The sequence below is a fragment of the Giraffa tippelskirchi genome, chromosome 7 (assembly GCF_054371585.1).
Source record: "Giraffa tippelskirchi isolate mGirTip1 chromosome 7, T2T-mGirTip1v1.2.pri, whole genome shotgun sequence".
Lineage (NCBI taxonomy): Eukaryota > Metazoa > Chordata > Mammalia > Artiodactyla > Giraffidae > Giraffa > Giraffa tippelskirchi.
In genome coordinates, this window is record NC_137281.1 from 147,272,463 (window position 1) to 147,300,259 (window position 27,797).

Consider the following 27,797-nt stretch of genomic DNA (forward strand, 5'->3'; position numbering starts at 1 on the left):
GGGTCACACAGAGTCGGACACGACTGAGGTGACTTAGCAGTAGCAGTAGCAGTAAACTCTTTGGGGATGTGCTAGGCACCTGTCTTAGTCAATTCAGGCTTCTACAACAGTCTCATAATCAGGGTGGTTTAAACAACAAACATTTATTTCTCACAGTGCTGGAGGCTAGAATTCTGAGATCGGGATGCTAGCATGGCTGGGTTCACATGGCCTTCTTTGGTGCATGCGTGACTAAAGATCTCATGTCTCTTCCTCATTTTATGAGGGCACTAATCCCATCATGGGGGCTCCACCCTCATGACGTCATCTAACCCTAATTAGTTCCCAAAGGCTCCACCTTCAAACATCGTTGAATTGGGGATTAGGGTTTCAACGTTTGACTTTGGGGGGCCATAAACATTCAGTCCATAGCTGCACCTTACCTGTGCATTACACCAACCACATTGGGTAGATTCTAGTTTTTAAGGTATCCCACCCAGTACAAGGTGGGGGAGAAGGACGAGGTCTGCATTGTCCCCAGTGGGAAATAGGAAAGCTGTTTACTGAGAGGCTCACAGCCCACAGCCACAGGGGTGTGAATTTCTGGGATACCTTTGTTTTGTTTGCATAAACCTGTCCAAGCTAGAGACCAGGGCATGTGTCACCCACCTCCCTGGCCAGAGCTGTTGGCTGCTGACACCCAAATACTCACCCCTGAGCCCCTTAGGAAAGGGCTGTATTCAGGAATGGCCCAGGACCTGGAGTCACTGACTGTTCCCTCTCCCACCCCCATGGACATAGCTATGCCAAAGAATCCATCTTGGAGCCAGGCTGGCCTTGGCTCTGAAGTTGTCCAAGGTGGGGCGCTTGTACCCGGTGCAGAATAGAGCTGAACAAGAGTCAGCCAGACCTGGGAAAGAGAGGAAGGAAAGGTAGTCTGATTAAGTTTTGTCTCAAAGTGTCTGTTTTTGGGTTTGTCCCTGCATTGATCTGCAAGGGAATGAGGCAAGTAATGGCCCCTCGGGGACTTTGAGGACTTTGCTCTCAATGTCAGCCGTCATTTTCAATCACCCTCTCCCTCCCAGCCATTAATTTTGGCCCAGGATCATGGGGACTTGTCCATCTATCACTCCTAATTGACACTAAATGATCTGTCAGTTTATTGATGAACGGCAGGAGTGGAATTGTCACAATATATTTTACTTTCTAACAACTCCTCCTGACAATTTTACCTTGTCCATCTTACTCTCCTCGCATAAATCTCCATTGGCCGCTCATTCCTTCTCATGGGCCGTTCTGGTGCCAGCCGCTTCCACACCATCTGCACGCGTCAAGGACATCAAGATGGCGGTAGAACAGCCCGTGTGCTGGTCCTGAGGTTGCCCCCTTCCCTCCTCCTCCTCTCTTTCCCTCTTGCTTTTTTTTTTTTAATGGCATAAATGTTCCAAGAATACTAAAGGGCTTCTGTCCTCTCCCTCGGTGTCATTGCCATACCGGAGTCTCTTTACCTTCTTGTTAGCAGCGAGTAGTTAATTCTTATTAGGCTACCAAAGTGTGAAAGGCAAAAAATTCAGAGCTGCCGGGCTCCTAGATCTGTGAGCACAGTTCAGACATGTGTTTTGTCCTCTTTAAGGCAGCTCTGTTCCAGGCTGTCCATCCCCATAGAAGTCAGTTTCTTAGAAAGATGTCGCCGAAGGTGGGTCAGCTGGGGCATGCCCACTGGTATGCTGTGTGCAGGATATAGGTGCTCTGTCCTTGGGCCTTTGGGGCCCGGCTTAGAGCTGCCAAGGACCCTAAGCTGTCACCAGCAGCCATAAGCAGTCTCCTCTGTCCAACCCCAATTTTCTATTCAGCTATTATTAAGTGCCCCCAAGTCTTTAAAGAGATGGGGAAGTGCTGGGCTAGATATATATAAGGGTATATAGTTACTTCATCTTAAGAAGGTGTACCTGTGGGTATGAAAAATCCTTTATCCCTTATGACGCCAAGGATGAGCAGAGGCTCTAGACAACATATTAAAATGTCATTGCCCTCCTTCCTCCTTCCTTTCCTGTTGAAGATAATTTTTATTAACTGATAGGGACTGTTTTTGTTTATTAACCATCATTCCATTATCATGCCTATCAAAATTAATAATGGTTCCTTAATGTCATCTGATAGCCAGAGTATGTTTGCGAGCACTTCCATTGTCTCAATGTCTTTTTATAGCTGATTGTATAACAAAAAGGGCAAAGCAAGGTCCTCACCTGTATGTAGTCATTAGATGGCTTTAGTCTCTTTCATTGTGCAGGCATCCCCACCCCACACCCGCCTCTTTTTTTCTCCCACGCCGTTGATTTTTTTATTTTTATTTTTTGAGAAACATGTCCTACAGAGTGTCTCACATTCTGGACATGGCCTGTTGATTCCTAGTCGTGGTATCTGACTTGCTCCTCTGGCCCCCATGTTCCCAGTGAGGCTGGGAGTTAGATCTAGGTCGGCTGATGGTTAGATACAGACTCACCATCTGGCAGAAGCGCTTTGGAGGTCGTGCTGGGTAGGTTCCGCTGCATCTCGTCCCGCGTCCCACTGTAAGTGAAGCTGGGACTGGTCCCTGGGGTCAGGGGCTGGTCCCTGGGGTCAGGGGTGTGGCGTCCATGTTATATTACCCACCAGACCCCCACCTACTGGTCAGAGCTTCCACTGATGACTGTTGCCTTGAGCTGTGATTTCATTAACAGGTGTCATATGGTAATTTTCCAATTTTCACTCATAACAGAAATTCTTCCATAAAATACCTCCTCTCCAACTGTTTGGTTTCCTGAAATACAATTTATTATACCTGTCATCCTGCTTTTTCCCCTACTCCAGTCTTTTTAGTTTGAAAATTTTCAAGCCTATAGAAAAGTTGCAAGAATAGTACAGCAAAACATCCTTCCCACTGCTAATGTTTTACTGCACGTGGCTCTTTCCTCATTTCCTATTTTCTTTTTTTTATTTTTTCTGAACTGTTTGAGAGTGGCAGCTGCCTTTGCATTTGCATTACTTAATACTTGACACATACAGGTTCTCAGTACATACGTGTTCATTGAGTGACTTTTGGACATTTTTTACAGAGCTCCAGTAATTTTTAAAAAGGGACCAAGTATCCTTGAGCCCTTGACCTTCAGAATTTTCATCAATAGATATGACTTTGTTTAGCAGTATGGAGAATTTCTTCTCCACATGCTGCCCTGAGCCACAGAGATCTTAGAATTGGTATAACAAGGCAGGGGTCCTGGGCACCATGAGTGAACATTTATCTAGCTCTCAGTGAGGTTGGTCAGGTATCAGAGATGAATGTCCAGTGTTGGATGAAATCAGATAAGGCCATTGCACATGATGAGATGGTTGAGAAGGGAAGTCTTAATAGGTTATTGTGCATCCATTTCCAAAAGCTATGCCCAGGGCTCGGGCACTATGTCCCTGTTACTGAGGCTTTTAGAGATGCCCATGCGAGCCCCTGCTTGAACCTCTGTCTCATCTTTGTCTTTACTGCTTCTGCCTGCACATGTGCTTTTTCTCCATGTGGCTTCTGAGACGCGACAGATTCAGAAAAGGTGGCTTCAGGGCCAAGCAACAACATACCTTTTTAATGTACACCTTCCATTTGTTGGATCTGTGTGGGCTCCCAAAAAAGGAATTTCTTGCCTTGCTCTCAAGCTATGTTCAGAACCTGGATGGAAAGATGATAAAGGACGATCTAGATAAGTTTTTTACTTTAATGAACCTAGAGAATTCACAGGGATTTTTTTCGGCTTGCTGATTTGTTTTTGTAGACCATTGAGAATTTCATGGCATTGTTTATCGCTGTAAATCATTTATGTTCAATCGGACCTGAAGATGAAATAGGTACAAAACTGCGTCCATTGAAATAACCAGTAAAAAATGTATCCTCAGGAAGTAGGGAAGAGTGTGTGACTTGTTGAGCTCATTCTGTCCTTACACTCTCTTGTCTTCAAACGCTTGTACTGTGTTGGTGGCTGGTAGGTAGGGGGCACGAAGGCAGGACTCCGCTGAACTGTCCTTTCCGATTCAGCCCTGAAGTGCGCGCAGCCATGAAGTACTCACTGCAGGTCACTGTCCACGGGCAGAGGTGAAGGAGAGCGTTGGTTCATCCTGCAGACATGTGGACAGAGTGCTGCACCTTGGCCAGCGCATGCCCCCAGGGCTACCTTTGGTAGACAGAACCCCTTTTCATAATGATGATATTCCGCCTTTTTTATGGGAATAAGGTCTATTTGACCTTAAAACTCAAATGTAACTAAGTTGAGGAAGGTGGCTCATTTCCTGAAGAGAACTGTGAGATAGAGAAAGAGCAGGATTCAGAGACAATGCAGATCCTTACGTTTTAGACACTGTATCAATGCACGCCATCTTTTGAGACATTAGAACTCTGAATTTTTAATTTTATTCATTTTAAATAAATTTTATTTTTTCAACTCTTATTTTTATTTTATTATTAGAGTATAATTGCTTTGCAATGCTATGTTAGTTTCTGCTGTACAACAAAGTGAATCAACTATATAAATATATATATCTATATCTCCCCTCCCTCTTGAGCCTCCCTTCCACATCCCCCATCGCACCCCTCTAGGTCATCACAGAGCACCGAGCTCAGCTCCCTGTGCTGTACAGTAGCCTCCTGCTAGCTATTTTGCACACGACAATGTATATATGTCAGAGCTACTCTCCCAGTTCGTCCCACCCTCCCTGTTCCCCCCAGCACTGTGTCCACATTCCATTCTGTACATCTGTGTCTCTATTCCTGCCCTGAAAACAGGTTCATCTGTACCATTTTTCTAGATTCCCTGTATTTAAAAAATCATGGTATAGAATTCAAAAGATTAAAGAGACTGGGATTGTGAAATTTGCTGAGACAGTAGATCTTAAATATTCCCACTACACATGCACACAAATGGTAACTGTGTGAGATGATGGATGTATTAAGTTGATTGTGGTAAACATTGTACACCTTAAATATATATAATCTCGGTCAATTATGCCTCATTAAAGCTTAAAAAAAAAAGAGGCTGGGATATAAAAGGAAAGTTTCTTTCTCTGTTTTTTATGCCCCTAGATACTCAGATTCCCTTCCCGTGTCAACCACTGTTCACTAGTTTTATTGAGTTTCCTGCCAAAGATACTCTGTGCATTTACAAAAAATATAAGTTAATGTGTTCTATACTACGCACCCCCCCCCCCCAATAAACGGTAGCATGTCTATTCTGCATTTTTCTTTTATCATATAACAGTCTTTCTTGGTGATCTTTCTGAATCTCAATACAGAGTAAAACTGTCTCATTTTTAAGGGCTGCATAGTACTACAAAATTTCCTATCTCAATAAAACTAATCATGAGCAGACAATAGATATGATATTTTCCTGGGCTGTAAAAGTAGACTTTCAGAGTTTATTCATGTAATAGCCATAACATGACTCTTTAGAAAATATCAAAGGCTTCAGATATGGTACATATAAATTCTATAGGCTGGAGAACAAATAGGAAGCATACATCGTTTTTTTCATTGAAGACTGAGGGAGGAGCATTTTCATGCATTGCCATTTGGATCAATAAAAGTGGTGTTCTGTGTTATATTCATTGCAGTTTAAGGGCCTGGATGGCTCGTCTAGTGTCACAGAACCCAGTTTACTTACGCAAATGACTAAATATGAAATAATTGGAATCTTGCAATTCTGTCAAGTGCCTCCCAGTTGAAGGTGATAGCAGTCTGTTCCCATAAGCCCCACGTGGAGTAGCATTTGGATACTTCCCTTCCCACTCTGAAAGGTGGAGCAGTCTTCCTGACAAGCAGCCCTGCTCAGGCCCTCCCTGGAGCAGAGGTGAGCACCTGATGCCCAGGCAGGTGGGGAGGCCGAATGCAGTGACTTGAGATGGACCCGCTGCCTGTGCTTGTGCACCCGGGAGGGGACAGTGCCCAGGAGCTGTGATTCTAGAACCCATGTCAGCAGTCCTGCTTCCCAGTCGCCTATGGGGAGGCCTGTTGGAAAGGCTGCCAAAGACTGCAAAGTAACAGGCTCCGATCCCCACCCTGCCCAGAGCCTGCGCCCAGCTTCCCTTCAGACCTGCAGCTTTTCTTGACTAGTTAAACTACCCTTGAGTTTTATCTTTATGACTGAAAGCCAGGAGCAATTCTAGAAGAGGTCCTTTTCGTGTCCTGTGAAGGCTTTGACTGTTGGTCCTTTTCAGTTTCTAGTTTTGCAGAGGTGCAAATTCTCGTGTGACTGGAGCTGGGAACCGGGGGTAGGATCGTCAAGGAGGGAGTCTCTGAGGCTTGGGAAGGGACTGACATGCCCACAGAGGGGTCCCTTAATTAACACTAGCCGAAAAAGCACAGCGTCCTATGGAATGTTCCTGTGTCTCTCTGGACTATCACTTAGTGCAGAGATCTTGAAACGAGAAGGTTCTGTCCCAATCCTGTCAGATTCTGTTGTCTCTACAAGTGCTGGCCTGGGTCTGCCTGAACTCCTTCCGTTGCTGGGGGATTCAGGGGAAACATTCATATTTTTTATAAAATCTTTTTTAGTTGTACAAGCAAACCAACGACACTTTAATGATATAAAAATGCAAACAAAACATGAAGCTAAATTTGCCTGAAACTGCCATTTCCTTCTAGTCTTCTCTCTAGAAGTAACTACTCATAACAGTTCATTGGTATCTTTTACCAACAATAGATATATTATATAGTTTTGCACAATAGATACACCTTTAGAAATATATATATGTAGTTGTCCCTTGGGATCCAAGGGGGACTGCTTCCAGGACACCCATAGGAACAAAAATCATCAGTGTTCAAGTCCCTTGTATCACATGGCGTGGTATTTGCATAAATCATCTCTGCATTACTTATGATTCTTAACACGATGTAAATGCTATGTAAATAGTTATCAATACAATGTAAATGCTATGTAAAGAGTTGCCAGGGTGTGGCAAGTTAAAGTTTTGCTTTTTGAGATTTTTTTTTTCCTTCAGATATTTTCAATCCACGGTTGGTTGAATCCGCAGATGCAGAACCCATGGATATGGAGGGAGGACTCTGTGTGTGTGTGTGTGTGTGTGTACACACATTTATTACACATAAACACACATATATACAAACACACAACACCCCCCCCCCCCCGCCATGTTTTGTTAAACAGCTCCTCTTTAGGAAATTTGCAACTCCATCCTCTGATCCAGATTCACCTTCTAGGGCCACACTGCAGAACTGTGTGTGGACAACCCACACGTCATGCCCAGCCCTCTTGTTGTATGGATGGGAAAACACACACACACACGATGTTTATTGTGGCTTTTGCGCTGGCTGCTGTGCTAAGCACAGTTGTCTTAATTTATCCTCAAAGTCCCACCCCACCCCATTAGGTAGGTGCTCTTGTTATCCTCACTAAAAGACAAGGAAACGAAGCTTCAGAAAGGCTGACTAACCTGCTCACGGTCACACAACCAGTAAGAGGCCGGCAGGATTTGAACCAGGTGAGTCTGACCGTGGGTCATGCTCTTCTTCTCTGGGCCTTGCCACCTTCTGTTTCGTGCCCTTGATCCCTGGTGTTGTGTGTTTGTACTGGTGGGAGTCTCAGCAGATGTTCCCTGAGGGCAGAGCAGCATGCGGTGAACGCGTGACGCACGGTTTCCCCGGCCGCCTGCCCGCAGAGATGGTGAGCGCGAAGGGTGCAGTCTACACAGGCCAAGGCCACTCCAGTCACACGGTCAACAGGCCCAGTTGGGCTCATGATTCAGTCCAGTTAGGCATTAGAAACGTTCGTTCCTTCTAAGCCTACTGTGCCCTCCAAGAACTGGATCCGTCCCCAGGCAGCCAGCTCGGGAGCCGGTTCTAGTTACAGGTTTCGGCCGTGACTCCTGCCAAGGCCGAGGGCAAGTGGTCCATGGGCTCTCAGCCCAGAGCAGGCTCTCCAGGCGCTCATGAAATGAAGGCAGGCGTCTGCCTGGGAGGCTATTTCCCCTGCCCACCTCCCCCATAATTCCCCCCACCATCACCCTCCTTCTGAGGGTCACTCCTTCCTACCCCACGCCCCCCACCCCTCCCCGTGCCTGTTGGAAGTCGAAACATCTGCCGGTAGTCTAGCCCCGTCGCCCTGTCTGTCACTCACTCCCCTGTGACTCTGGCGCAGGCGGGTCATGTGGACATTTTGGGCTGAGGTTCCCAAGGGGTTTGGACTAGATGATCTTGAAGCTCCCCCGTTCAGCTGTAGGATGTCATGATCCTGGGAAATCCCAGATGTTCAAGCCCTGTGGCCCCAGGATTTCTTCCCACCGAGCTTTGTCTGGGAGAGAGCAGGGCAGTCCAGTTTCTCCTGGTGCCCCCAGCTCTGCACCTTTGGGCTCTGTCTCTTAGAGCTGAATGGTCTCTAAGGCTCTGCACAACTCGGGAAGAGTGTCTGCCCATCTGAACTGTGCTTTCTGGACAGCCACTAGAGACAAGTCATCTGGGTACATAAACCACAGCCTTGAAATGGAACAGTTGACAGACCCCGAGGTGCGGCAGGCCTGCCAGGCCACAGGGGCCGGTGGAGGAGGCCTGGATGTGCCCCAGTGTGCTTGGAGTGGGCAGAGCCCGGGAGACAGAAGCCCGCGGTCTGCCTGGAAAAGTGAAGGAAGCAGGTAGACAAGGTAGAGAAGGGTATGCATGCAGGGCCGTGAGTTCCAGGCATGTGCTTTACCAGGAGCTTTGGATGTGTTGACAGCTGTGACCAGTGGTGCAAGGGACACACGATCACACCTCTTCTGAATGCCTTTCAGTGGCACCATCTTGGGGTATTTGCAGATGTAAAAAGACACCCGTTTCTCTCATAGAGGCCTCTTCTTAAGGGCTGCCCCAGCTCCACTCTGTATAGGGAGTGCTTCTCTCTCTAGGCTGGACGGAGTTGCAGAGAGGCCTGCTCAGCTTTTCCCTTGAGTTTGACATCCCTTTTTTTTCCAGCAGATTTTGGTGATGTCACTCATCCATTTCCTGTGAATTGCTCTCCTCATGTATCCATTTCAAATCATTGCTTTCTCTTATGAGACTATTTATTAAGGTTACCTAATTATGATTTCATGAGGGTGGTTTTTCCATAGGGTATGTGTTCCTCCTTACCTGGAATGACTTCTCATTTGCGGCTAGTTTTGTTGTATTAGTGAGGTTGCATTCATCTGAGGTTGAATCCATCTGCAAGCAGCGGCGTACATGTGTGCTCAGTCACTCAGTTATGTCCCGCTCTTTGTGACCTCATGGACTCGGGCCCACCAGGCTTTTCTGTCCATGGCGTTATCACAGCAAGAATACTGGAGTGGGTTGCCATTTCCTCCTCCAGGGGATCTTCCCAACCCAGGGATTGAAATGCTGTCTCCTGAGGCTCCTGCATTGGCAAGCAGCAGAGAACCGTATTAGCAGAGATCTAAATGAAGAGAGGTTTATCTCAGAAAATAGGAGGTCCAGAACTTTGTGGTCCAGGGCTGATGTGGCAGCTCTGTGGTGACGGCAGGGATGGAACTCTTTCCATCTTCCTGCCCACCGTTCTTTGCATGTGGGTGTTTGTCATCATGTGCATGCCTCATAGTGGTATAATGGCTGCTGTACCTCCAGACCTCACCTCTGTGTTCCAGGCAAGAAGAATGGCAGATGATATGGAGGAGAAGACAAAGGGTTCTTTCTTAGCAAGAATTTGTCTTTTGGAGGTGAGGGGGTAGAATATGCTTTCCAGGGACTGCTGCACCTTTCTCATTGATCAGGAATGTATATGCTCACCCCTCAGTGCAAAAGAGGCTGGGGAGTGGAATATTTTTAGTTAGGCTTATTATCAACTAAAGCAGAATTAGGGTTTGAATTGAGAGGATGAGGAAATGAGTTCTGAGTAGGTGCCATATTGTTTTCTCTGGTCGACCCCATCAGGCCGAGAGACAGAAATCACTGGATAGGATTCTTCTGCTGAGACTGTGTCATGTGATGTAGAGAGTCGGATGTGCTAAGGAGCATAAAAACAGTCTCACCTAATGCTGGAAGCTTCTTCTTAGAAGTGGGGAATCGTTTGGAAAGTACTCAAAAGGCAGAAAAAGTTGCTTTTGAGACAGGGATAAACAAAAGTGGCTGAAGTGAAGGAAGGGAGCCAAGAGGCAGAAAAAGTGAAAAGCAGGAGATGGATGGCACGAGAAGGGTGTGCACTGAGAAGGCCGAGGATGAGCCTGCAGACTGAGTCAGCATCGTGGGAAGTGGCGGGCGGCTGGGCGGCTGGCTTGGGGTGGTTGCCGGCCACCAGGGGAGGGTGGGTGTGTCCCATTCCTCCAGGGTAGGCTGCCGGGCATGTTGGCTGAGGAGTTCACGACAGATTGAGCCAGAGGCAGCAGTAACCTGGGAAGCAGGGGAGCGAGGGGGTTAGAAGCAGAAAGTATGAAGCAATAGTTGTGCACACGTGGCCAGCACCCATCTCTGAGCAGAGGTTCGGTTATAGAATTGAGGAGGAGAAAGACAGTGTCTTGAGCACAGGGAGTGGAGACTGGAGTTAAAAGCATCCTCATTATCACCGTAATGGCAGTAGCAACAGCTGTTCCCTGTCTCATCCTATGTGCCAAGTACTATACTAAATACATGATGTAAATTAACTTACGTGATTCTAATGACAACCCCGTGAAGCGAAATGTGGTACTATTACCAGTTTTGCAGAGTTTAAGTGACTTGCCCAAGAGCACACAGACAGTGAATGGTGATGCTTGGCTTCGAACCCTCTGACTCCAGAGCCGATACTCAGAGCCAGCTGAGCCCCAGGGCTTCCAGCCCTCCGGGACCGGGAGAGCAGAGGGTTGATTTCTGAGGTCCCCTGTTGGGAGGTCCGGAGGGTCAGCAGGTCCTTCTCTCCAACTGCTTAGAGGGAAAGGAAGTAGAAAGGGGTCACAGTCTGGAGAAAGAGAGCCACCGGGGCAGTTAGCAGAGGAGTAGGAAGGGAAGGTAAAGGTTCCCTGTGAAGCTGGGAGAGTGTGGCAGGTTTTGACAACACCTAAGAAAAGAGGCTTCCCTGATGGCTCAGACGGTAAAGCATCTGCCTGTAATGTGGGAGACCCGGGTTCGATCCCTGGATCGGGAAGATCCCCTGGAGGAGGAAATGGCAACCCACTCCAGTATTCTTGCCTGGAGCATCCCATGGACAGAGTAGCCTGGTGGGCTACAGTCCATGGGGTCACAAAGAGGCAGACACGACTGAGTGACCTCACTTCACTTCTTCAAGAAAAGAGGGCTTCCCAGGTGGGCTCAGTGGGTAAAGAACCCACCGGCAATGCCGGAGACACAGGAGATGTGAGTTCAGTCCCTGGGTCGGGAAGATCCCCTGGAGGAGGGCATGGCCACCCACTCCAGTATTCTTGCCTGGAGCATCCCACCGACAGAGGAGCCTGGTGGGCTACGGTCCCTAGGGTTGCAAAGAGTCAGACACTGCTGAAGCGACTGAGCGCCCAGGAAAAGGGAAGGGAGGACCAAGGAGGAAAATGTCTTCAGTTCTCCAATAGGAAGAGAGTTTGTGTTAACTTTGTTGTTTCTAGAAATGACTGAATAAGGGAGAAGGGTCCCCCCTCCCACCCCCGCTTCCTTTTCCTGCTGTTCCCTTCCTCTTTCCCTGCCCTTCTCCTCCCTCCCTCCCCTTTCCTCTTTGGTTTTGTTTTCCCTAGGGGTTGACTTTGGGAGTCTGCAAACCAGTACATGACAGCAAATGAAATTTTAGGGCTGGATTAAACCAGTTGTGGGGATCGGGAAGATCCCCTGGAGAAGGAAATGGCAACCCACTCCAGTATTCTTGCCTGGAGAATCCCATGGACAGAGGAGCCTGGTGGGCTACGGTCCATGGGGTCACAAAGAGTCGGGCATGACTTAGCAACTGAGCACACAAACCAGATGTGGGAAAGGGGTGGCTTGGGAGGTTGTCAGAGTAGGAAATGGTTTTCATGGGAACAGACTGGGGGGGTGGGGGCCAGTAGAGGCAGGGTCAGTGTCATTCACAGAGCCGAGGAGGGACCTGAGAGGTCACAAGGTGAGCCCCTTCGGTTTGGAGATGGAAAAGATGAGGCCTGGGGTGGTTAAGTGGCTCAGGGGTAGACTCTTAAGACTTAGAAAAGCCGGCAGATGTCACCTTGCCCTGCTGCCCAAGGTCATCCAGCTAATTAGTGTAGTAGAATGTGCCTCTCGTTCTGCAGCCATGCCATCCTCAAACCTGGAGAGCGGCAGGCATTCATCTCAAGTTCATGAAAAGGCCGTGCACTACACTATTTGTGCAACAGCGCGTCTGTGAGAACAAAACCTGTCTTTACTGTGGTCCTCCGGGACCCTCGCAGAAATGAGATGTTGATCATATGAAGCAATCTTACTGAACAAAAAAAAAAAAAAAAAAACTTTCAAGGAAGAGAAGTTGTGTCCCCTGAGCCAGCCCATCTGCTAAAGGGGGATGCGCCGCCTCGCAGAGTGAGCCAGCTGAAAGCCAGCAGGGAGCGATGGGGGCACCCGCCATTGGTTAGAATTCTCCCGGCATACGTGATCTCCTTGTTCTCCCTTTGATGGATTCAGTCTCTCAAAAATAAAATGCATCTGTGAACATCATACCTGCCTTTTCCCTTCTCTTTTTAGTCCTTTATTGAGAAGTAACTGAAAGCAGTTTTCATTGTCGAAGCCACAGCCTGGGCAGACATAGGTATAAGTTATGCACACGAAATAGAACCCCTTTCAGATAAGCTCGGTTCTTTTCTGATCTGGTGGTTCTGCTGGTGGTTTTACTTTTTTGTCTACCCTCACCACTGCTGGTTACTGGGGGCTAGGCCTCTTTCTCCTGGTTTCCCATTGGTCATTGCACAAGAGACCATATTGAGAAGTGACAGAGTGTCCTCGGTTCTGTACCAGGGAGTCACTGGGTTGGATCCGGAGCCTTCCAGAAGGCTGCCCCACACAGCACCCTGCCAGGCCCCGGGAGGGCCTCACACGCTGGCAGTGGAAGGGGGCCACCTCTAGCGGCAGGTACCACTGCACCACCTTCCCTATGGGTAGCTTCTCACTTGGGTGAGTCCCAGTGTGATTTTGGGCCTATGGGGGACCACAGGATGCAACGGAAAGACAGAGGAAACAACTAATGAATGACTAGAAGGAAATCTCTACAGGTTTCTTTATTATGGAGAAGTAAAAGACACAACCCATTCAGTGTAAATCAACTCTAGGTTTTTTTTTAAATGGACTGAAATAAAGGTTTTCAGAAGCACTGATGAAAGTTTGCCCCCTGACTTTGCTGACGAAGGTCCATCTAGTCAAAGCTATGGTTTCTGCAGTAGTCATGTATGAATGTGAGAATTGGACCATAAAGAAGGCTGAGCACCGAAGAATTGATGCTTTTTCAACTGTGGTGCTGGAAAAGACTCTTGAGAGTCCCTTGGACTGCAGGGAGATCAAACCAGTCAGTTCTAAAGGAAATCAACCCTGAAGATTCATTGGAAGGACTGATGCTGAAGCTCCAATACTTTGGCCAACTGATGTAAAGAGCTGACTCATTGGAAAAGACTCTGATGCTGGGAAAGATAGAAGGCAGAAGAAGGGATGACAGGACAAGCTGGTTGGATGGCATCACAGACACAATGGACATGAGTCTGAGCAAGCTCCAGGAGATGGTGAGGGACAGGGAAGCCTGGCGTGCTGCAGTCCGTGGGATCACAAAGAGTCGGACATGACTGAGCAACTGAACAACAACAAAAACTGACTTGTGGAGCCATGATTTCTAGTTATTTTGGTTACCACCTGTGTCATTTCACTTTTCGTCCTTGTGGCCACATTTCCCAGAGACCAGCCCTGAGTCTCAAAGTTACTATCTCTCCCATCGGCTTTCAGCCCCCTCCAATTGTATCAGTGGGAAAGTCTCAGTTTGCACCTAGTATTTCCTTAATACCTTTCTAACCTTGCTAATAATCTACCTTTTTAACAAAGCAGGAATATGCCATAGGCTCAGACTTTGGCAAATAGCACTACGTAGCTATAGTAAATTTTGTGTTTTATTTAAGCTGTATTTTTTTTTGTAACTACCTTCTCTATGGTTGGTAATGCAGAATTTCAATTGAGAATGTAAAGTTTTCTTTTAAGGAAATTTATTAAAGTAAAAGTAAGGAGTCAATGTATAAAGCAGTTGCAGGAAGTCCACTTACAGCAAAATGCGTGACGGTGGCATTTGAGCGTGGCAGATGTTTCAACAGCACTTCTTCCCAGACGTTTTTCCTCCTCATCCTTCTCCAGCAGGAAGGATGACTGAGTGTCTTCTACTTAACCCTGTGTGCTGCTTTTGTGTTGCTAGATATGTGGTAGGTGGCCTATTGTTCATCGTACCCCCCCTCAATTGTCTTAGTAACTTGAAGGGGAAAAAAGGAGCCCAGTGAAAATGGGTAGCCCCCTCGTTCCATCCCTGAGCCGTATCAGTGTCTGTGTTTCTGGAGTTGATACCTACGTGGAAGAGCATCTTGTTCCAGTCTGTCAGTATGTCCAGCCACTTCCTCCGCCATTCTCATTTTCAGCCACCACTCTGTATTTCAGACGCACCAGCTCCCCTGCCGTTTTCTGAGCACACCTGGCCCTTTTGCGCCTCCTGCCTTTATTCAGGTTTTTTTCCTCCTGCAACTTTTCTGCCAGTCTCAAGCACATTTTCTAGGGAGTTGTTCCAGCATCACCCAACCGGAAGGATTAGTTCTGTCTTTAGTGCTACCATGATATTTTGCTCTGACCTCACTTGTTCTTTGGGGCTTCCCTGGTGGCTCAGACGGTAAAGAATCTGCCTGCAGTGCGGGAGACCCAGGTTCGATCCCTGGGTCGGGAAGATTCCCCTGGAGAAGGGAATGGCTGTGCACTCCAGTAGTCTTGCCTGGAGAATCCCATGGACAGAGGAGCCTGTTGGGCTACAGTCCATGGGGTCTCAAGAGTCAGATACAATTGAATGATCAACACACTTGTTCTGTTAAATCTGAGGCGTAATAGAACCAGCAGTAGATGAGGGAATGTTGGTGTCCAGTTCCAGCTGTGTGTCCAGCTCGTCTTGGGTCTGTAATGAGGTTGCTTTGGCATCTCCTAGTCTCTTTATTTCCTCACCTGCAAGATGCACAGGTGGGATGGTGGCCGCAGTCTTTCAGGCACTGTGGTAGGTAAGACTTCTGAGGCATTACTGCCATCTCTATAATGTTCTTTTTCTGCAGCCAAATTGTAAAATCCTGAGCAAAAGATCCACAAATCCCAACACCCACCGTTTGTTCTGAATAAAATAGTGTTCATTCAAGGTACCTAAGATCTAGAGGTGTGAACTCTTCAACTTTTTAGTTTATTCATATCAGGCATATACATACATATTATATGTTCCCATAATTATTTTTAGCTACTAAGACTGTTTTGTATATTTCAATCTTTTTTTTCCTCCTGATAAATACATACTTCTTTCGAGTTTGAATCGAAACAAAGATGTTGTTTTGAATCTGACCAGCAGAGGGCAAACTTCACCCAGGAATTGCCTTGTAATTCCCTATCCCTTCTACTTGATAGGGTTTGGGAATCTACAGATAGAATTTGGAGGTTGTTCTTCGTCTTTCTACTAGACACCTCGCTTGCTGATAATGCCAGTAGGAGCTATCTGTACTCTAAGGTGATCTAAAACCCCAAAGTGCCAGAATTTGGGTGCTGGGGAGTTCTCATTTGTTTTTAAAAAGAAAGGAAAATGAACAATACCTAGAAAAACATTCTAGACACTAAATACATGAATGGCAAGAATTAGGAACCCAGCGGGAAAGAGTGGGGGTTTCAACCTTCAGGAGAGATTTTCAATGAGGAGAAATCTTTTAGCCGAAGAAAACTTCAGTTCATGAGAAATATCTGGTTGTTAATCAATATTGTAGGTGTGGGGACATTTAGAGCAGAGGGACCCCAGTTTAGCAGTCCACTGCCTGATGCTGAATGGACCTGGTAGCCGAGATTACAATGGAAGATTTCCCGTCTGCTCAGATTTGGGTTTTTGCTGTGAAGGCTCATTTGCTGGGTCATACAATTTATAAAGTAGAGCCTTGGTGCTGGATGTACTGGTGATGTGTTATATGACCTGGGACAAATGACCTCCCCTCTCACATCTTGGTAAGACTGACCTCAGCGAGGTTTGTGAGATTTTTATTGGACCTTTAAGAATTATGAGAGTTGAGAACCTCGCAGGAAAGTGGTATTTTGCCTGCTTTTCCTCCAGAGGAGTGATATGTTTTGAAAATATAAGGTAGCTTTAGCTTCACTTTAGCTGGTCTCTCACTCCTGCTCTTGCCCTTGCTAAGTATTTACGAATTTGGTCCCTGGCTGCAGAGTTTCTTCTTTTTGTCACGCGAGCCCTGTAAGCCCCTTACAGTGGCTTTAGCGCTCCTCTCATAGGCAACAAGTTGTACTAGTAACCACTTGTCCAAACCCTTCACATCCCGTGCCGGTTAGAGGCTGTGGCCCAGGCGGGGTGGGCCGGTAGAGCATCTTCCGCTGGGCACTTCCATGTCCAGCTCTTTGATCTATTTTAAGCCTGTGCTGTCTTGCAGCTGGGAGGTGAGTCTAGGGTCCAATATGCGCTGTGGATATTAAGAGACTTCAAGGACACTTCCCCCCATTTATCCCAGTTATGTCCCCTGCTAAAATAGGTTAACGGTGTCTAATTAACCACTGAACATTGTCATGCTGCATAAAGATAGCATCCTGGCTGTTCTCTGAGCCGTGGTACTTTATCTCCATTTAGATCTCTGCGGTATTCCATTAAACTCGAGAGCAACATTTTAACTGAGATGATGTCTACATTAGGGCCGCCTTTCACCCTTCAGCACGTGACCCATGTAGGCAGCAGCTGAGGCCTTCTGCCTGATGCGGGAGGGCGGGCAGAGGAGATGGGCTGCACAGATGGGGAGGGTTTTCACATTGAGGTCCTTCTCTGCCACTGAGCCCCAGGGTAAAACCGAGCATCGGGGATCGGGCCGTGGTTCTGTGTGGCTGCAGGCATGAGATGTGCCAGAAGCCATCAAGCTTGTCCTCTGCTGACCAAAATCATGCCCAGTGCATGTCAGCGTGGTCTCTAAATGTCAAAAGAAAGGAATTGCATTTGAGCAGAGGAAGTTTGGAAAGGCGAGGACGTGGAGGGAAGGGTGACCTGGCTAGATGGGGTCTCCTCTCTGCCATTACGTGAGCTGTCAGATTGTAAATAAAAGTACACGAACAGTCACACAAAACAATTAAGCCAACATTAAGTACCCCGTGGTCCAAAGCTGTCATGCTACTCTAAATCAAAAGTCTTACAGTCTTATATCCTCGTCTCATCGTGAAAAATATGAATTGAACTTGAAGCAGAATGTAGAATGAGCCATTCCCCTGGTCCATAGAGCTGCCTGAGTGCCTGTATCATGTAGGGGTTAAGAACTGGAATTTGTATTCTGGCCCGATCACTTGCTATCTGGGTGATTTTAGTCAAATTACTTTACTTCTCTGAGCTCCAGGCTCCTCATCTATAAAAGGGGGCATATTAAAGAAGATAATGTGATAAATAAATAAGGTAATATGTAAATGTGTAATGCTTATATAGTGTTATGTAACAGTGATATATAAATAAGAGTGCCTAGCACCCAGCAAGCTCTATCAATGGTAACTGTTGCTATGATCAGTCATCAGCCTTACAGGTCTGTGGGGGTGAGGGCCTGGGAAGGGTCTTTTCCCTGAGAATTGAGGGTGAATGTGTGGAGCTAAGGAGGAAACCCCTAGTGTGGATGGTAGAGAAGCAGGGGTGAACACCAGGAGTGGACTGATTGAGTGTGGAGCTGAAGGATTGGGCTTTAAAGAAAAGTAGGGAAAAACCAAGGGCGTTTCTGTTGGTCCAGTGGTTAAGACTCCTCTCTTCCAATGCAGGGGACACAGGTTCGATTTCTAATCAGGGAACTAAGATCCCACGTGCTGTGTGGCACAGCAAAAAGATAAAAACAAATAAAAATAATTTAAAAATAAGCAAAATAAAATAGGGAAAACCAGACAATGCCCCTAACCTTCGAGTCTCCCCCTGGGAACTCAGTGTTTAAAGGACAGCTTCGCATGGAGCTCAGCAATCTTAGTGATTTGTAAAGCTCCACACAGAGAGGGCCATGGTTTCCCTTCTTGGCAAGTTACCGACCAGGTCCAGCCATCCCTCGCTGCAGAGCAGGAGACCAGGGTGCCCTTATTCCCGTCACCCTGTCTCCCCAAGGTGGGAGGTGAGGGAGAACATGTACTCTCATTGTCCGGAGTTAAAGCTTCATTCTGCAAAATGGCCAAAGCAATCAGCAAGTGATGGAGTAGCTCTTAAAAAGAAACCTGGCATTTAATTAACTTTTCAAAGTGCTGGTTCAGCAACCTCTGTGTTTTACATTTTGAATATTGAACAAGCATCTCTAATCGGATCTGAATTGCTTCTGGGCCTCCCTGGATGGAGGGCACCTGCTGAGCTTTTGCAAACACTGGGGAATCCCAGCTGAGTCTCGGGGAAAGCCAGTTCAGGGTCACTTGAGAATGGAGCCTTAGTCCGTGAGGACGTTTCCTTCCTCCCCTCAGCCTGTCACTTGTGTTAGGAGAAAGGGCTTCCCTGGTGGGTCAAGTGGTAAAGAATCTGCCTGCAGTGCAGGAGACCTGGGTTTGATCCCTGGGTTGGGAAGATCCCCTGGAGAAGGGAATAGCAACCACTCCAGGATTCTTGCCTGGAGAACTCCATGGACAGAGGAGTCGGGTGGGCTACAGTCCATGAGGTCGCAAAGAGCTGGACACAACTGAGCGACTAACACAGAGAGAAGAAAGTAGGCAACTCGGAAGGCATAAAGGCTTACCTCCTGCTGCTTGGCAACTAGCGAGTTCAGCCTGCTCTCTGACATAAGGTTTCAGGCAGTGATTCACATGTACATGACTGGGTTCCTTTTCTAGAAATTACTCCTTCGGGGGGCCTGGGGTGACGCCTAGCACATGGACACTGCAAAAGCTTCCCAGGGTGATTCTCTTGTGGTCCATTGGTTAAGAACTCCTCGTGTAAAGGATTCTCTGAAGCTTTCAATGAGCTGTCTGTTGTCTCCTGTAAGTATGGAAAACATGCGAGCCCAGTAAATCTAAGCAGCGTTCGAGGAGCCCAGGGGACAGCTAAGAATCAGTGGGTACCTGCTTTTGCAAGGGCTTGGGGCAGCGCATTTGGACTCTGGGGTGGAAGGTGGGCAATGGGGAGTCTCGTTTCAGCCTCCCCACCGCCCGGCTCTGTGACGGGGACAAAAGCACACAACGCAGCGCCCACAGTCCCAGTCTGTGTGTAACACGGTGCTCCTGGAGCCTGCAGCTGCCTCTTTTCCAGAACTACTGCTGATAGACACGAGAGTCTCTGAAGATCCCAAAGCGTGCTGTATCTCTATACAGTGGGGTCACCAGTATGATAGTTGCCAGGCTCCAAAACCGTCTCACAGCGCTTCTGGGGAAAGAGGCGTGTGGGCTACAAGGGCGGTGAGAGACCAAAAGCCCGGGGCGGAGCTGGCCGCTGCTCTGCAGTCCTCCCGCCTCGGGGTTGGACCGGCTCACACTGTGTCCCTGGAAATGTGTCTGCTAGGAAGAGATGTTGCAGAACCCGCTGTCCCCTCTGTCAGGCTCCACCCACCCACACAGCCTGGGAGAGACAGGACTGCAACCCCACGTCCTTCCTTCTCGGGTTACCTACTGGGCAGTGATAGAACACCACGTTTTCTATTTTTTTTTTTAACCTGTCAGCAGCAATTTAAAAAATGCACTCTACATCATGACTGGGTATATCTGTATATAAACCTAAAAAAAAAAAAGTACATAATATTTATCTTTACGATTTGCAATACACTCTCTTCACTATTCTTTGCTATTGAAAAAAAAGAAAGATTAAAAAAGAAAGGCTGGGGGTGATCCTCTAAATGGATTTCATGGCTCACTAATGGGTCACGACCTGTGGTTTGAAAATTGTGCTAGATCCCACATCACTGCATGGCCTGAGGTGCCTCTGGGGACTGACTGGGCAGGTATAGTAAATCTGTGAAGTGGGGATTATTTCAGAATAGCTCCTTAAATTATATCACTGAGGTACAGAAGTTACTTGCATAGTCACAGTTCTGTAAAGAAATATACCCTCTGCCTGTTCTCCTGAAGCATGGTTCGCACTGCCTTTTGCTTTTTCACTTTTAGTAGCTGCACAGCTGCAGGAAATGCTTCACTTGTTTTTTCACTTCTGTTGGAAAACCAGCACCACAGGCTCAGTGATGAAGAGCTAGTTCAGTTCAATTCAGTTCAGTCGCTCAGTCATGTCCGACTCTCTGCAACCCCATGGACTGCAGCACGCCAGGCCTCCCTGTCCATCACCAACTCCTGGAGTTTACTCAAACTCACGTCCATCGAGTCGGTGATGCCATCCAACTGTCTCGTCCTCTGTCGTCCCCTTCTCCTCCCGCCTTCAATCTTTCCCAGCCTCAGCTAGTAGGGACCCCCAGTTCTAGGAGGGCGGAGCTCAGGCTCCCAGTGGGGAAGGCATTGGGAACAGCCCAGCTTCCCCAGGTTTTCCTTAAGCGAATGTAAGTACAGTATCGCCAGGGTTCATATTTGAAGAATTCAAAAATCCAGATTTTTTTTTTTGTACAAAATATACCAATTTGGACACAAAATTCATGTTAAAACAGAACAAAATGAAACCAGACCGAAATAAGCAGTGGTGTGGCGCAGCCCAAACTTACCTGAAGCTCAGTACGGCCTGAAAGTGGCCCACTGTCCCACAGGCAGGATTTCATGCCATTTCTCTGGGGCCCCACCCAGGTTCCCACTAGGCTTTCCATCTCCCGAGCAGAAGGCTCGCCTGGAACCTGCTATTTCTGGCAGGAGAGATGGAGAGACAGACAGACAGACAGACAGAATGCCACCTGAGGACATCCCTGCCCTCCATCCCTGGGGGCCGTGGTCTCTAGTTCCAACTCCTTCCTTGCAGAATGCAACGAGATGCGAGAAGATCCTGGGCTGCCCCAAGAGTGGGACGGAGCAGGACGTGGGTTCAGCAGCAATTACACCGAATATGGAACTCAGCCCCGATTTGGATGATGAGTGGATAAGTGGCAATGAATCAGCCTTCCCCCGAAGAGTAGCCTTATCATTATGGTTTCCTTCCGACCGAATCACTGCCGCTGCTTCCCCCAGCACAGGGCTTCGGAAGGAACGATTCTGTAAAGACCCCTGAGGGTAACAGGAGACAGCTGCCCCTTCTGTAGAGCGGGGAGGCGCTGGCCTGGGTGACCACCCTCCTGAAGCCTGTTCCTCTCCTCTGATCCTGGTTTCCATTCAAGCCCTCCTACTGCTGGTGACAGAGGACCGGGTCCTTTGGACAGCGGGTCTTGAGTGTTCAACTTCACCACAACAGTCAGAAGCAGCGGTCCCAGGGTTTACTTTACCTTTCCCCTCTTGGGGAGAATTATTTGCATTTTTGCAGAAGGGGCCGGTTGGTTCCGAGGTCCCTTTTCCTGGGGAGGGCCTTCTCAGGCATCCTGCCTCCCAGCCATTAAGGCATTACCATCACCCTATGCCCGCACGGATCATGGTGATTGATTTCTGACTTAAAAGAATTCATAAAGAAAACAAATACTCTGTTATCACAGAGATCGTCACACATACAGAAAAGTAATCTCTGTGTAACACACGCTCAAATTTCCAGGAATTCTAATCCAAACAGGTCACTACTGAGCCTCTGAGAAACCCTGGTCTTAAGTCTTCTAAGTAAGACTGGCTAAATGCTGATGATTGTTGATGTTAAGATGTAGTCCCCCTCCACTAGACTGCTGATCCAGAAATCTCTCACTGCTGGGCCCAGCGATCCGCATGTCTGACAAGCTTCCCAGATGGTTCTAACACACGTTCAGGTTGGAGAACCTGGGCCTCACATAAGCGTGTGAACAGGCCACCATCACTCACAGGGCCTTGCGGTCCTTCCCATGGGGGAGGCAAGAAGTCAGGCCCAAACTGCACGGCTGGTTCATCCCGTTCTGCTCGCGGGGAGCTACGTGTGTTAGCACAACAGCTCCAAACGAAACGCACAGCCACAGCCTCAGTCCTAAGAGCGTGCACCTGTAAATTGATCAGTTAATTGTTGAAAGAAAAAGAAGGCATGGTATCATCCATACAGCTTTTGAGTTTTGAGCTTCTCCTTCAACTGAAGCCCTTGAGCTCAACAACTTAATTTGGAGACTTGCTGAAAAAACGACATAAGAAGGCATTACCGTTATTGTCTCTCATCGGCTGTGGGCCTTGGTCTATAAAGAGGAATCCAGACAGATAGATCACTCGAGTTATTCTCATTTTACCCCATTATTGAAACACCCCTCCGGTGTGCCACGCCAGTGCAGAGACTAGCAGGTTCTCATAAACTTTGTCTCTCTCTCTTTTTCAGGTCAGGAAGGAGGGCTTCTGAAGAAATAGAAGAGTATGTTTCCAGTATTCTTACAGCATCCTGTGTGACTCTAGTCAGCCATGCGGTCTGTGTGGTCCTCGTCAGTTCAGCCTTTGTTGAACACAGCATCTGAAAATAGACAGTAGGGAGTGGGCTGGGCTCGGGCTGGAGATTGGAGCACTAGTCAAGGGCTCACGAATGCTGCTTCTGCAGCTGAAGGGCTGGACTCTGGCGTCGATGCCCATGTCCTGTCTCCCACCCCCTGGTTCCTAGATGGTACATTACGGTGTCAACAGTACTGACCCTTAGGTTCTGCTGTATCGATGCAGATGGGCAGAAGTAACACCAGCCTTCTAATCCTAGCCTCCTCCCCAGACATATCAAAGAGAAAGAAGGCAGGTGTCTAGGTCAAGACGGAGTGTGCAGGTAGGGCCACCAGTCTCACACCTGTGGGGTGGGAGGAGCATCCTTTCGCAGTCCGTGTGACGCTGCTGGTGGGATGGTACAGCTTGTGCGCCGTGCACGTCAGACCAACTGACGAAGCAGGTCTGACCAAGCTGGTGGGGGAAAGTGGGTCCAGAGACGTTTTCACCGAGGAAAAGGAATGGAAGCAGTCAAAATGTAATCGGTTGTTCCTTCCTGTGTTTGAAACTCACTTCTTCCTTTCTTTTCCTTCTTTTTGGGGGGCAGCCACCGCCTCAGACAGCAGAGCCTGGATAGATCAGATGACGGAGGAGGTAAGATGCCCATGGAGGTAGTCAGAAGGGCTTCCAGAGACGTCCCGGAGCATCTCCTAGGCTACAGCCAAGGTGCCACTTGCTGCAGGCTTTACTGGACACATCCCTGTGGCCTCGTCCTGGCCTGCGGGTTGAATCTCTGTGCCTGGCCGAGTGCTGCTGCCCCTGCTTGGGGTCCCTCCCCCCTTCCTTAGCCATTAATCCTCCTTGTCCTTCAGCATTCGGCCAGAAGCATCACCTCCTCTGAACTGTCTTCCCTTCCCGTCCCACCCCCACCCCTTCTCTGAGTCAGACGTTGTTTCTCCACGCGCCCACAACTTCCTGGGAAAACCTCCATTGTAACGACCACCTCCAACCAATAATAGCTGGTACTTATTGCCTCTTTATTATGTCTCAGGCACTGTTCTCCCAATTTATAGATGCTGAAGCATTTCGTTTTCACAGCAGCCCTACGAGGCAGTACTGTTATTATCCCCCTTTTATATTTGAGGAAACTAAAGTACAGAGAGATTAAGTTGCTTGTGGTCACAGGGCTAGGTGACCGCCCTGCTTTAACTCTTTACTGGCTCGGTTGTTCTTCCCACCAGGCTCTAAGCTCCTTGATAGTGGACACCATGCCTTATTTATCTTTGCATCTCTAGTGCATGGCACATAGTTGGTTAAAGGCTGACGCTGTAAATGAGGGAGAAACCGCACTTCAGTGGCCAGCAGCCATGTTGCAGCTGAGGCCCGTGTTCAGAACTCGAGAAGAGATGAAGTTTGTGTGTACCTTTTGCAGGAAGCCTACTGGAGGGGAGGTTATCTTCAGGACCTGAATGATCAAAGCCTCTTTTTTAACTCACATATTTACCATTTCCTCAGTCTGTTCCTTTGTGTAGAACTCCATTTCCATCTAGTATCCTTTTCCTTGTGCCTGAAGCACTTCGTGTAATGTTTTATTTTTTTGTAGATCAGGTCCTCTGGCAACAAATCCTCTCAGTCTTGTTCCTCTGAAAATGTCTTTACTTTTCACCAGATAAAGAATTCTGGGCTGACGACTCCGTCTTTCCTTTTAGTCTTTTAGATACTTAGTTCACTGTCCTTCGGCTTGCTTTGTCTGCTGAGAAGTCAGTGGTCATCCTTATCTTCGTTCCCCTGTATGCACTGTCTTTTTCTCCTGCTTTTAAGACTTACTTTCCCTCATCAGTTCTTTTCAGCAATTTGGTCATGATGTGCCTTGTTGTGGTTTACTTTGTGTTTATCCTACTTGAACATCTTGAGTCTGTGGACTTACGGTTTTCATCAGATTCGGATAATTGTGGCCATCGTTTCTTTTGGTTTAATTGAAGCATGGTTGATGTACAGTATTATGCTGGTATCAGGTGTGCCATGTATTGATTTCATGTTTGCATCCATTAATGATCTCATGATAAATCTGTCCCCATACAAGTTATTACGATTTTATTGACCATATTCCTTATGCTGTATAGAACTTCCCAGTGGTTTATTTACTTTATCACTGGAAGTTTGTACCTCTTAATCCTGTTCCCCAATTTCACCCCACCCCCTGCTCTGGCAGCCACCTGTTTGTTCTCTGTGTGTATAAGTCTGTTTTTGTTTCGTATTTGTTATGTTTTTTAGATTCCACACGTAAGTGAGAATCATATGGTATGTGTCATCCTCTGTCTGATTTATTTCACTTAAGCCTCATACCCTCCAGGACCATCCATGTTATCACAAACAGCAAGATTTCATTTTTTCATGGCTGAGCAACATTCCACTGTGTATGTGTGTGTGTATATATATATATATATATGTATATACACACAAATATATGTTTGTGTGTATATATATATTGTGTGCTAAGTTGCTTCAATCGTGTCCGACTCTTTGCAACTCCATGGACTATAATATAGTCCACCAAGCTCCTCTGTCCATGGGATTCTCCAGGCAAGAATCCTGAAGTGAGTTGCCATTTCCTTCTCCAGGGGATCTTCCTGACCCAGGGATCAAACCTGGATCTCCTGCATCTCCTTCATTGGCAGACGGGTTCTTTACAAGTAGCACCACCTGGGAAGCCCCATATATATATATATATATATATATATATATATATATATATATACACACACACACACACACATATACATATATATACACATACATATATATATACACATATGCACATACATGTATATATGTATGTGTGTGCTGTGTGCTAAGTTGCTTCAGTCATGTCCAACTCTGCGACCCTTCGACTGTGGCCCTCCTGGCTTCTCTGTCCATGGGATTCTCCAGGCAAGAATACTGGAATGAGTTTGTCATTTCCTCCTCCAGGGGATCTTCCTGACCCAGGGATCGAACCCTGTGTCTCTTAAGTCTCCTGCATTGGCAGGTGGGTTCTTTACCACTAGCGCCACCTGGGAATCCTTGTGTGTGTGTGTGTGTGTGTGTGTGTGTGTGTGTGTATACACACACACACACACACCCCATATCTTCTTTATCCATTCATCTATCAGTGGACACTTAGGTTGTTTCTCAAATCCCAGCCACCTAAACTTTGACCTGTGTCTCCTCAACCCCGCCAGACCTCCCCGTGCTCCACTTGGGGTTCCCTACCCTGTACCAGTGCCCAGGAAGCACCTCTAAGGTGAAGCTAGGGTGACTGCAGGGCCTACTTCATTCATTTCCCTGCCCTCAGGGATCTCAGTTCTGTGCTACCTCTTGTCCACTGTGTGAAAGCAGCTGTTTCTTGTATTTTTTCTAGTTTTCTGATTGTTTATAGCAGGAAGGCAAGTCTGGTACCAGTTACTCTCTCATGGTTAGAAGTGGAGTTTCAAAGCCTTCTATTAACTAACTTTTGCATGTGACTAAGGTGAAGGAGAGAATTGAATCTGTAGAACATAGATGATTCTCTGTGCCATAGCTTCCGCACAGGATTAGAGTGAGAGTCTTATAGGACAATTATGAAATATGCTAGGAGGGTGGTTAAAATACAGATTACCAGAGTTTGGGATGGACGTGTGCACACTTTTGTATTTAAAGTGAATGACCATCAAGGGCCTACTGTACAGCACAGGGAGCTCTGCTCAATGTCAAGTGCCAGCCTGGATGGCAGGGGGCTTTTGGGGGAGAATGTGCTTAGTGCTTAGTTGTTCAGTCGTGTCCGACTCTTTGCGACCGCATGGACTGTAGCCCGCCAGGCTCCTCTGTCCATGGAATTCTCCAGGCCAGAATACTGGAGTGGCTAGCTGTTCCCTTCTCCAGGGGATCTTCCCCACCCAGGGATCGAACCCAGGTCTCCTGCATTGCAGGCAGAGTCTTTACCACCTAAACCACCGGGGAAGCCCTGGGGGAGAATGGATACATGCATGTGTATGGCTGAGTCCCTTTGCTGTTCACCTGAAACCATCATGACATTGTCAATGGCTACACCCCAGTACAAAATAAAAAGTTTAAAAATACAGATTCCCAGGCCACTGGCAAAGCAGAAGCTGGAGTTGGGGCCCAGGGAATCTGCATTGATTTAAGTAAGCTCCCCAGATAAATATTTTGCACACTGAAGTTTGACAACCCTGCTGTGATGCCTCCAAAGCCAGGACTGAGGACTGGAGAGGGAGTCGTGTGCACAAGTACTTTGGTCTCATCTCATCTCAAAGGGGTATGAAGGTAGAAAAGTAGTCGCTCAGTTCAGTTCAGTTCAAAGGTAGTTGCTAGAGGTCAGGACTTGAGTCTGCACTCGCTCTAGGAGTTAGTAAGAGCCCCTGAGTCTCCTCCCATCATTCCTGAGCACTTGCATTGCTTTTTGTTATCTCTCATCGACAGGCTCATTTATTTTTGCCAGATATTCCCCCTCAGCTCTTCTCACTCAATTCCTCTCTGCTGCCAAGCTATTCAACCTACTAATAATTCCCAGTGGTGCTGGTCAACAAGGTACCCTGCGCTTCTGTCCCCAGAGTCTGTCTTCCCAGACGTGTTCCTGAGACATCCTCTGCTGCCGCTACAGTGACAGCTGTGATTCTCACTGATTGGTGGCTTCTGCCACACTTCGGGTCGGCCTGTCCTTGCAGACTCTGTTGCTTCAGCCTCTGGTTTTGGGTCAGCCTGTCCTCAGAGACTCTGTTGCTTCAGCTGTTGGTTACAGAGGGCCGCAGGGCAACCACTCAGGAGGATGTGCCAATGGACTCAAGGAGGCAGGATCCCTACCAGGTGGTCAGGATACAGTGTGCTTGGAAAACTGTGATGCTGATGACACTGGGATGCTCAATGAATTCATGATCTGCAGAGGGTTTACTCAACTGGAACTCTTCACACCTCTTCCCACCCTAGCTTGGACTTCTTTTCAACTCCCCTCAAAGGACTTCTGAAATCCTACCTTCTCCATTTTTTCAATTGGGAGAAAAAGAAAGTGTTAGTCACTCAGTCGTATCTGACTCTTTGCAGCCCCATGGACTGTAGCCCTCCAGGCTCCTCTGTCCATGGAATTCTCCAGGCAAGAACACTAGAGTGGGTTGCCATTCCCTTCTCCAAGGGATTTTCCCAACCCCAGGGGTCGAACCCGGGTCTCCTGCATTGAAGGCTGATTCTTGACCACCTGAGCCACCAGGGAAGCCCTCAGTTGTGTGAA

At 47.5% G+C, this 27,797-nt stretch overlaps 1 protein-coding gene and 1 long non-coding RNA gene across 7 annotated transcripts in view; one reads left to right on the forward strand and one right to left on the reverse strand.

Moving 5' to 3' along the window:
- The window catches only part of IFT43 (intraflagellar transport 43), a 106,106-nt gene that overhangs the window by 58,717 nt on the left and 19,592 nt on the right, over window positions 1-27,797 (forward strand). For 3 of the 6 annotated variants that reach the window (XM_081509338.1, XM_081509337.1, XM_081509334.1), the window contains 3 exons: window positions 22,455-22,487; window positions 22,818-22,880; window positions 23,145-23,191. In XM_081509338.1, the coding sequence (XP_081365464.1) occupies window positions 22,455-22,487; window positions 22,818-22,880; window positions 23,145-23,191 (143 nt within the window). The remainder of the gene's footprint in view (window positions 1-22,454; window positions 22,488-22,817; window positions 22,881-23,144; window positions 23,192-27,797) is intronic. The other 3 variants (XM_081509339.1, XM_081509336.1, XM_081509335.1) reach the window with 2 other exon arrangements.
- Window positions 125-7,554, reverse strand: LOC145513319 (uncharacterized). Its single transcript, XR_014059298.1, has 6 exons — window positions 7,444-7,554; window positions 3,944-4,297; window positions 3,586-3,673; window positions 2,647-2,779; window positions 2,483-2,547; window positions 125-889 (listed from the first exon to the last, which is right to left on the reverse strand). It is a non-coding gene; the product is annotated as an uncharacterized LOC145513319 (long non-coding RNA).